Source organism: Corapipo altera, unplaced genomic scaffold (genome assembly GCF_003945725.1).
Source record: "Corapipo altera isolate COAL_440 unplaced genomic scaffold, ASM394572v1 113, whole genome shotgun sequence".
Classification (NCBI taxonomy): Eukaryota; Metazoa; Chordata; class Aves; order Passeriformes; family Pipridae; genus Corapipo; species Corapipo altera.
Window position 1 is genome coordinate 8,052,761 of NW_020884895.1, and position 10,722 is coordinate 8,063,482.

General features: G+C 43.5%; 1 protein-coding gene across 4 annotated transcripts; it reads left to right on the top strand.

The window, feature by feature from the left end:
• The first annotated feature begins 756 nt into the window (after positions 1-756).
• On the top strand, positions 757-10,722 carry LRRC34 (leucine rich repeat containing 34). Of its 4 annotated transcripts, none has more exons than XM_027647369.1 (11): positions 757-834; positions 1,116-1,234; positions 2,106-2,230; positions 2,389-2,453; positions 3,190-3,273; positions 4,296-4,424; positions 5,675-5,770; positions 7,120-7,274; positions 7,369-7,524; positions 8,606-8,732; positions 9,966-10,722. In XM_027647369.1, the coding sequence occupies exons 1-11, from the start codon at positions 826-828 to the stop codon at positions 9,969-9,971; spliced, it is 1,071 nt and encodes a 356-aa protein (XP_027503170.1). In that variant the 5' UTR covers positions 757-825; the 3' UTR covers positions 9,972-10,722. The 4 variants fall into 4 exon arrangements, with proteins under 4 accessions (XP_027503170.1, XP_027503167.1, XP_027503168.1 ...); XM_027647366.1 differs by lacking the exon at positions 9,966-10,722 and adding an exon at positions 9,010-9,462; XM_027647367.1 differs by lacking the exon at positions 9,966-10,722 and adding an exon at positions 9,010-9,462 and having other exon boundaries at positions 2,109-2,230.

A 10,722-nucleotide genomic window follows, 5' to 3' on the forward strand; every position in this document is an offset into this window, starting at 1 on the left:
TTTGATTCAACACAACGGTCAGGGTTTCCACATTTTTGCCTTTTCCTCCCTGCCTGCCTGCTGAGATGTCAGTGATAATGAGTAACCCAGGCTCAGGTGTGGAACTGCCTTCTCACCGTAGGAAGGAAAGGAGGCACTTGGAATGCTATTAAAGCAGTTTTCACTCAGATCTAGTACCCTGACACTGGTTAATCTGGTGAAGGACCCAGGTACAATGTGCAGTCCCACAAAAACTTGGGAAAGGGAAGGCCAGCAGCAGATGCGGTGTGGGAGATCCTCCAGGCTGCTCAGACAGTGAGCACTCTGATTTCAGGGAGGATCCTCAAACCTGGGAGAAGCTTTTGGGTGAAGCTGGGCTCCATTCCCCCTACACGGGTCTGCCTCGGGTGGGTGGAGCCCACGCCCTCCTGCTCACATGGCAGTGGTGGAGGCACTGGGGGGATTTATTTGCTGGAAGGGGCCAGCACAGGCATCTTTGAAGTAGGGACTGATCCGTGTAACCACGGGCGGTTCTGCGAAGGCTCCTCGGAGGAGGGCAGAGCACCAACTCCATGCTCTGGGGGTGAGGTGACGAACCTCCCCTGCCCTTCCCGCAGGTCTGAGCGCCACTGGCATAGCCCAGCACCCACAGGGGCTCGGGGGGCTCCTGCAGGGCCCGGGGCTGCACAGAGCAACCCCCGCCCGCCCCTCCGGCTGCGGGCCGGGACCTCCTTGGAAACGGGCTCCGTTACCAAACACTGTTCCCCTCGGAGCAGCCTGGTTACCAAATTTACTCAGCGTGGGGCAGCGCTCGCAGGTTGACGCGGGGAGAAGGAGCAGGAGGCCATGGCTCAGGTAAGGCCTGCGGGGTGGGGGGTTCATCTGCTGGACAGGGACCACTCCTCTGTTGGCTCAGCTCCTGTGCCACAGCAGGTCAGAAACACCCACCAATCCACGCTTTCCCCTCATGCTTTTCCTGCCTGTATGTTACCCCAGTGCTGCATACGGAGAGCTGTAACCCTTTGCAGACCGAGCCCGTTTTTAGTGTTTTGCAGATCCCAGCACAAAGCCCGCTCCTGGTGCTGTCGCTAAGCTGCCATAACGGGGCAGTAACGCTTTGTTTTGTTTTCCGGCAGGAGACGTCGGTTCGCCCAGATCTTCACCTGCACTATGTGCAGGCCTGTCAAAAATCGGGCCAGCCTGAAAACCCCTTCGTTGCTCATGTGCTTCAAGAAGCTGACAAAAAAGATGAAATGTAAGGCAATAACAGCGTGTTTCAGACACTTCTGAAAGCCTTAAACAGGGTAGCAGGATGAGGAATTGAATGATGAGAAAGTTCTGCAGTTTCAGGCTTAAACACAAATCAAATTTAGCATTTACTTCTGAAGTTCTGGTTTGACTCATCTTGACATCATCTTGGCAGAAGTTTGTAGCTATATATCCTTTCTGGGCAGCTTTACAAGCAGGGAAAGAAAAAAAAAAGTAAAAAATGTACAGGATGGTGCCTTTCTGTCCCTTAAAAAAGCCAAGCCCAGTGTCCAGTCATCCTAACTCCCTTCCTTTTGTCTTGCTCCTGTTTAAAAAGCCTCAGCTGCATCCAGTTAGCTTCCAGCTGGTCATGCTTCCCTGAGCTGTCTCTGAATCCTGCCAAGCTATTAACCACCCAAATTCTCTCTCATTATGTGGCTAGGTAGGGCTTTCTCTTGTGGACACTGCTGGGGTCAAAGTTAATTTTCCTTTGGGGGAAAAAAACCCTGAGAAAGTGAAACAGTTTGTGTTAGGTTTTGATCCTGAGAGCAGGATGGAGTAAATAAAGCAAAGGGAACAATTAAAAAGATGATGAGGTAGCCTCTGGGATAATCTTTATTTCCATCTGCCTTCCCCTCATCTTGCTTATTCCTGCTTCCTGTGCAAGTGTGGTTCTTGCAGCTGTGCAGTGCCTTCAGAAAGGGCAGTGCTGAGGGGCAGCTTGAATCATGTTATCTGTGCTGGTGTTACCAAAGGTGTGTAACCATGTGCAAGCTCCTCAGTGAGGGCAAGCACGGCCACACCTCCTGCCTGGAGAGGCAACTCATTTCTCTGTGTCATTTTACTTCTCCTTGTGTGCTTACGTTTTTATGTTGCAGTAGATGTACGAAAGGGATCACATTAAAAATAGCTGGAAATAATCACCCAGTGCCTGTGCAGAAAGTTACAGATGATGATCTTGGAGTTCTTACCTCTGTCTTACGCCACGCTGCATTTGTCAAAGGTAGGGTTTTTCCATGAGTGTTTAACATTGCTGTGCTAATATAAGAAAACATGATCAGTCTTGATTTCAGTCTTAGTTCATCTTTGTTTCTTTTTGTTTAGAGATCAGTTAAATGTAGGTATGCATCTGTCACATTCCTCATTCTTCATCTTTTTCAGGTTTGGATCTTGCTTATAATGTATTGACTGATGCTGGAGCAAAGACCATGGCAACATTCCTCCAGGTGCCAAAGTGATGGTTATCTTTCAGCAACTTGTAATTTATTTGGCCATGGAAATATTTATATGTGGTGTATTGGAGACAAGAATGCACTGGTTTGGCAAAATTCCATTACTTTTGACTTTCACACCCCAATCCATCCTGCTAGAATCTTGGGTTGTATTCTCTGTGGAGATTTTTAATTTCTGGTAGAAAGCCATTAGATATTTGACTAGGGTGTCCTGAGGAAAGAATGGTGGAATAAATTACAAGGCTTTTAGGCTTTCAGTTCAAATAAACAGAGGGGATAATGGTTGTGTCAAGGGCCTTGTTTTAGCTTCTTTATTACCTGTATTAGCCTTTTTGCAGGCCTAAACATAGGAAACTTTAATGCTGTCTTTTTATCATTGTAAACAACTGGAATATAGATGGAAAATGGTGAGTTGTCATCTGGTGCCTCTGTTCCTAGAGCTTGGGGAGTGCCATTAAGTTCACAAAATGCACCTGAGCTTGACCATGTGGCTGGTTTGGTCATGCTGAGCACATGGGATCCTGGGTGGTTCCTGTAGGCCCCATGAGGACCCCCACATGCCTTTCCCTTATTATCTGACATACTCTGGCATTCCTTAACTACTTTTCCAAGTCAAGGGCTGCCTGAAATGCAGCAAAGGACAGAGTTTTGTATGTGTATCCCCTTTCTGAAAAATACAGGTGTGCTCTGGAATAAACTCTGATTGTTTCCTGCTCTGTTTGTTCCCAAGGAGAACTCCTCTCTGCAGTACCTGAACCTCATGTTTAATGATGTTGGCACAAGTGGGGCAGAGCTGATAGCGGGAGCACTTCATGTGAGTGTTTGTCTGGGAGGTTTAGACAGTGGCATCTTGTTGGATATTTTTGCTTTTGATGACCAGTACTGGCTGTCCTGCCAACATCAGAGCTGCCTCAAAGGGGCATCTGTCCTTGCTCCATTCAGCATGTTGCTGTATCACAGGGATGCAGCACAAGGTCTGCCTTGTTTTCCCAAGGCAGACCTCAGAAATCAGATTTCACACAGGTGAAAGTTGCACTGTGCTGCCATTAACACTTAATTATCTATAAAAACAATTGCCTATAAAACCCACAACTATTGCAGTTGGATTTTTTTTTTCTGTGTGAAAAATGCTAAGCTACAGGATATAGAATGCCATCTGTTTCTTCCTTTCTTTTTTTCCCTCAAAAACATTGTATTAAATTTGCCTGTACCTTCATGTCAATATTTGTCTTGATTCAAGATGTCTGAGACATGTTTTCAAAACTTTGCTTTACAGCAGCAGCACAAAACCAAAGTTGTTATTTTTGATGTGGTTTCCCAAGGAAATGAGGCTTGTGTGTAAGATTTGTTGTTTTGTGAAGGAGACTCATGTGAGCTCTTTCTTCCTCCTTCACAGTCTTTGAACCCTTGAACTGATTTCAACTAAATTTGACAAGCCTCCAAAACACTGAGGCTGTGCAGGAGATCTGTACAACACTGGGCTTGTACAATGCTTAACAAGTTTAAATTAGTTTGATACACTTTGCATCTCAGATGCCAGTTTAGGCAGAAATATTTGCCTGGATTATTTTCATGTGAAATTTGTGGACTTGGGAGAAACAAAAGTTTTCAAATACTGGAATTTTGCTTGCAGACTCTCATGTCTTTGTCCTTGGGAGGAGCCTGAGCCAACAGGATAAGTTATCACTTAGTTATCTATGTTGTCACTTTGACACAATTCTTCTCAAAGGTTGTTTTGTCTATGTGTGACAACAAGCAGGATTCACACACAAAAAAGAGTAGTGTTGTTTTTCAGGCTGTTTTAAAGGAATAGATTTTTTTTTTAATTTTATCTAGAGGAATAGAAGTCTTGTGCACATGAGAATGACTGGAAACAAAATAGGAAACCAAGGTGGGATGTTCTTTGCTTCAATGCTGCAAAGTAACTCAACCTTGCAGAAGTTGGATCTTGGAGACTGTGATCTGGTGAGTAACCCAGTAAAATTATCAGCAATGACATAAGTCTTTCAAGGGTATTACATGGATCCTGCAGAGCTTAATTAGGGGGGAATGCCATCTGTTGTCATTGATTTTACATTTTGTGACAGCCAGAGGTGACACAATATATAATACAACAATGTGTGCTTGGAAAGACATGTTGCACAAAGCACCTGGGAAGTCAGAACTGATGATATTCTAGAGCCATTGTGTCCCTGGGGATACAAGTGCTTGTCTCACATCCTCTGACATTTGTTTCTGCTGCTCACTTCTGTTATTCCAATCCTGTGTAATTCATGTTGAAGAATGGACTTTTTATTCCCTGGAGAATCTTTTCCTTCTGAAGTGTGCAGTGCTATAGCACCTGAAAGTCACCCATCCCATAGCTCTGTTGCTCCTCTCAGATCCATAAAGGACATAAGCACAACAGTGCTAAATTGAGTAGAAAAGTACCAAATTTGATCTTGGATGACCTGCTCCCTCCTAGAGCAAGGCACTGAGACTTACACAGTGCACAGGGGGACTCAGGAGGGTTGGAGTGGCCTGTGGATCACTTTTAAAAACCTGTAATTTTTTTCCTGGAAATTCAGAATTTGCTCCTAGACTAGAGGGGGGAATAACCCCTCAGGAATTGTGAAGGTCTTATGAATACATGAACAAGAAAAGTATAGCCAGTGCAGGATTTATTCAAAAGCTTAGTATGTGTGTTCTTGGTAGGGAGTTGATTGAGAGTTGGTTTAAAATTAAGTGGTTTTGGGTGTGGACCAGCCTAATTGGAAAGTAGCATAAGTAAAAATTAGTGAGCAAACCAGAAGGAAATAAAAAAAATCCGAATTGACCCATATTCTAGAGTCTCATTTCTCTGCACCACATGATTTGAATTTACCTAGTGGATGAATGTTAGGAGAACACACATAAGCTGATCTTGTTTTATAAATCAGGAAAACCAAAATACAGGATCAATCAAATGGACAAATTAAATGGATCTTTGAGATCCATTATTCTTGCTTTTTATTTTCTGAGTTGCCAAGTCATTTGTACTATTTAGTCTCATTCCACTCTACTCTTCCCTAGGCAGTTGGCATTGGTATTGTCAGAAAATCTGTTAGGTGTCTCTAAGCAGTTGACTATTGTACTCCAGAGGACAGGGAGGCAGAAATAATAGTCATGGTAATTTGGCAGCTTGAGCTATACATTAAATAGGTTTCTCTAAAGAGTTTATTTGTTTTCATTTCCAGGGCCTGAAGTGTCTGATAGCAATAGCCACAGCCCTGACTCAGAACAAATCCCTCAGAGCAATAAACCTAAATCGTCCCTTACTGTACAGCCAAGAGGTATGTGAGTGACTGTGGTGTCAGCTCAGACAGGAGCATGAGCCAAGTCAGTGCTGATGTATTTATGGACATCTGAACTACACAGCTCTCTGGAATTTCTTGCAAACTGAAGCAAATGGTTGCAGAAATATTCTTTCTCTTTCGGTGCAGTCACCACCTGCCCCTGTTTAACTAGAAAGTTAAATTTTAAAAAATCTCTTTCTTGGTGCATTTGTTAAATGATGGGCTGATGGAGGGAGGTTGGTATTGGAGAACAAAGTATTCCTTCTGCTGTTCCAGCATGGAGTTTCCTGCATTGCTCAGCAAACTGAGAGAGAAATGCTGTTTAGCAGGAAATGAGGGGAAGCACAAAGGGCTGCTGTTTACCTGAATCTAAAGAAGAAAGACACACTGCAGCAACCCCCCACCTTCCCTGGGCTGGGGGCTTTGGCTGTTTCACTGTGTGTGGCTGGTGCTGCTCAGCTCGTGGCTGTAGAGTGAGGGCTGTGGTGGATTCACCTGCCTGGCAGAAGTTCCCAGGTGTCAGTGATAGGAACAGTGTTTTCCTGATTGCACGAAGGCCAGATCTTCCTCAGTTCCCTAAGGTGAATTTAACAGTTTAAAGAGATTTTAGTTGTTTCTTTTCTACTAAGACAGCTTTAGAAGTCAATTTAAACTACTACTATTGAAAACAGAGGCCAGTAAAGACCTGGTCTGGATATGTCAGAGACTATTGCCACTGTTTCCACCTTCAACTCTATTATTTTCTGAGGCCTCTGGGTTGTTCCCTTATTTTTGACTCGCAGTACTCACTGTTATTTTGTTAACTAAACATGCCAACTTGAGAACAAACTTTCTTTGTCTTACAGTGACAGGACATATTTTTTCCCACAGCAGTCCTGTTTCCTTTTCATAAAACCACAGGATCATTAATGTTGGAAAAAACCAGCAGGATCATTGAGTACAAACTTTGACCAATTCTTTCTCTTATGAAAGCATAGATTAGCATCATGACAAAATACTTTCAATGTTAGCAAAGACTGACTCAAACATTCAGGTTTTTAAGAGCAATGACTGGAAGGAAAACTGATCAGACATAATGACTAAATGTTGGTGCTTCTGATATTTGCAGGGATGTAGATAGTACTCTAAATCTGCAAATATATTTCTAGTATTTTTCTTTTTTTTTTTTTTTCCCCATCTTCAGCCTTATCACAAGATGTTGTTTCATGGCTATTTTTATACAATATAAAAAATAGAACACTACTGTTAACCAAATCTTGATGTTAGTTATGTATCTCACTTGTACTGAAGCAAGACCATGCCTTATCCTAAAGTTCAGCTTGGTAAAACTGAGTGTGTGTTTGTAGGAAGAGACCACAGTCCATATAGCTAAGATGTTGAAGGGCAACTCTTCTCTCGTGGAGCTGCACTTGAGCAAGCATGAAATGAAAAACTTTGGTGTAGAGCGTCTGTGTGAGGCCCTGTATGAAAACTCCAGCCTGAGATACCTTGACCTCAGCTGGTAAGAGTCATTAAGTGACATATCCATGACTAACAGAAATTAATTTTCTTAGCACCTTTTTTTTTTTTTTAAAATATGTGCATCTCCCTTTCAGTAATAAAATAACCTCTGATGGTGTAAAATTTTTGGGAGAGCTGCTAAAACGGAACCAAAGCCTGGTAATCCTGGATCTGAATGCCAACAGAATAGAAGATGTTGGAGCCACGTACCTGAGTGAAGCCTTGTCTGTGCACAACAGGACTCTGCAGGCGTTAGTATCTGCACAGCTTCCCCAGAGACTGCAGGTGTAGGGAACCTGGACTTGGCAGTGGCAGAACTGGCATCAAAGCTGTGTGCTTTGATGTTGATCAAAATAGGAAAGTCAGGAAGTTCCAAATGTTTTGGTCTATTTTTCCTTCTTGGGAAAAGAAACCTGCGAGTGAGAGACTGGGTGGGATTTCTTTGCTAAGCTGCCAGGTGAGATGCCCCAAGACCTGTGGGACCTCCTGGGGTGCTGGGGGTGAGCCCCAGGTCTGCTCAGATCTCCCACAGCTTTTCCAGTCGCTCTAAGAGGTGTGTGGGGGGAAGGCAATTAGATCTGTCAGTTCTTTCTGCATCTTTAAAGAGCAGGTCCCTGGGGGGCACAAACGAAAACAAGAGCTGCAGGCCTTCAGAATTCTGAGATAATCAGATTCCATGCAGGGATAAGGCACTATATTTGTTGATTCTGATCTTCAACACTTAGGAAAATCCTCTATTTAAGTTTGCTTCCGGGTGAACCCAGCAGAGCTGTAATCTCTCCACCAGGCCGTCTTTTGCAGCCGCCTTAAACCCTCTCGGGCAGGATGTAAAAGCTGATCAAAGGTGTTACCTGGAGCCATTAGTTTTAAGTAGCAGACTGAGGAGGTGGCGGCTCTGAGGTGCCTCTGAAAGCCTTCCAGGTTCTCTAACATAAAAATAACTGCCACTCCACAAAGATCAAAGCTTAGCCTGGATAAATGCCAAGGCTTGGGCTTCAAAGCAGACTAGAGATGAGACCTGGCCACCATGGAGCAAGTCACTGACACCGGGGAACTCAAGAGTGAACAACCTTGGCTGCATGAGCCTGGAGAAATAGAGCAAGTCATAGTCCAACTGCCTTTGGCAACCTGAGAAGGATATTATAGTAGGACTGGCCTTGATACAATTAAAGAATTGTATTATTAATGACAAATATATAAGTTCAAGATATATTATATAATAATAACATATAGAATAAGCATAAATCATAGTTAAAATCTTATTTTTAACTAAGAGGCGCGAGTTCCATGGTCTGGCATGCACACTGTGTAACTGTTTTCTCTGTTTGTCAGGTTGTCAGTAGTAAGCTGCAGTATAAGTGGCAAAGGACTTACAGCTCTTTCAAATGCAATCAAAGCAAACATGATACTTTCCTATATATACATCTGGGGGAACACATTTGATGAAGAGGCTTGTATGGTAAGTGTTTGTTTCTGAACTCCTGTGAGAGGGTTGGGTTTTGTTCATTTGTTCCAATTTGTTTTTACCATTGCTGGGTAGACTACAGCAATCAGTGAACAAGATACCTGATTTATTGTTTTTTAAAAAATTAATTATAACCTGGTGGTGCTGGATTGAGACAGTGGAGATCAGCATACTGAAGTGATTGAGTACTTACTGTGTGTGTTATCTTGTAGAGCCTTCACTGCAGTCAAAAAGAAATTTTATCTGTCATATGCCTGTTTTCATTTTTCAGTCATTTTCAGAGTTAATTCAGATGGGTCGCCTGAATCCCAACTGCACAGACGTGGCCCCGTACGAGGTGGACGGGCAAGCTCAGCTGGCAGAGCTGTCCCACGGCCTCCAGAGGGAATACTACTGGGCCCCACGGCACAGGGTCGTGGCAGACAGTGCTGCCAATGCCAGCCTGGGACTTGTAGCTGTTTCAGAGTATCTGTGAGTGAGGCAGCACTCCACAGGCCTGGGCTTTGCCTGTCTGGTTTCTAGTAAAATAAATTATATCAGTGTCAGATTTGCTTCATGTTGCTTCTTCAGATTTAACTCTAAAAGGAATCTAAAACTGCTTGAAATGGCAAAATGATAAAATATTGAACCAATGACCTTCAAATTCAGTGCTAAATAATGCCCAGTCTATGGAGAGTCTATTACTATGAAGAAGTTTACACCCAGGCAGAGCACACTGACAAAAGCTGACACCCAGGGCTGCTGGGCAGCAAATCAGACCTGCTGCAGAACAGGATTCCTGCTGGAGCTGAGAGCTTTTATTACCATTCTACTCCATATACTCTCTCCTTTTACTTAATAATTGCATCCTTTGGATCTTCTTCCCATAGGGACATTTGTAAACCAAGGTAAGTGCACTTAAGCATTAAGCCACAATCATGGTGGATCTTCAAAGCTAGTGAATGCAGTTTACTGGGATATACATGGAATTTGGATTAACTTGCAGCCTGTACTTGTTTCTTGCACTACAAATAGGAACCACAACCAATCCTGGTGCCATTATTTCTTCCTATCTCTTGAAAACTGTCTAAAAACTTTTCTATCAGTATAGCCCTGTGGCAACTCCTGCACATGAGTTGCATTTAATGGTAGTTAAACATTGTTTAAGGGTTTGGATACAGTCTTTGTAGAAGTTTGGGAATCACTCAGCTTGTTACCTTTTTCCATCCACTCTGCTCCTCCCTGCAGAAGTGACTCCATTTATGCTCCTAAATAGAAAAAAGTCATCAAACAGAGTCATGGATTATCCTGCTCTCCTATCTATGAGATCCAAGTATGAGGAGAAAAAGCTAAGGAAGTAATTTTACCAATAACAGCTGAGAACCAGCAATGCAACTGCTGCTGTTCTGACTCTGTATTATCACAGTGGGAGATGCACTGACACCCCTTCCCCAGCTGAAATGACCAAGGCAGTTGTGAGAGCTGTGCGTGTATGTGGAGGTTTTTTGCTGTTTGATTGCTTTTTTTTCTCATTGTCCCTTGCCTCCACCCCCACACACAAGTGAGTCAGGCTCTGTTGCTCCAAAAAGCACCTGATATCACAAGAGGCCTTAGAGGTAAGCCCAGAGCAGGTATGTTTGTCCTACACACCTGCACAGGGCCCTCCTGACCTGCAGCCCCTGTGTTAGGCACAAAGTCCATGTGTCACACACTGTGAACACCCTGTTTTAGAGGGGAGCTTATATTTTAACTATTGTTAAACGGGAAGGACGGAGCAACGAGAACAAAAGCTGAGGATACACTGGACGTGGTTGGTTGAGGAGAATCTGCAAGCTGTGAACATTTCTAAGTTTTTAAACAATTAGATAAGCCTGGATTGGTATTTTTCCCAGTGTTGCTGCTCTGGGACATAGCAGGTTACACTCCAATAGTCTACAGAGAGCCCTCTCATTACTGAGACACTGGTGACAGAATTTCTTGTCAGAAGGACCACTAAAAGACTCAG

Coding starts and splice junctions, on each gene's coding strand:
- LRRC34 (XM_027647366.1), top strand. Junction 3,274..4,295: donor TGATAGCGGGAGCACTTCAT/GTGAGTGTTTGT, acceptor AATTTTATCTAG/AGGAATAGAAGTCTTGTGCA. Junction 4,425..5,674: donor ATCTTGGAGACTGTGATCTG/GTGAGTAACCCA, acceptor TTTCATTTCCAG/GGCCTGAAGTGTCTGATAGC.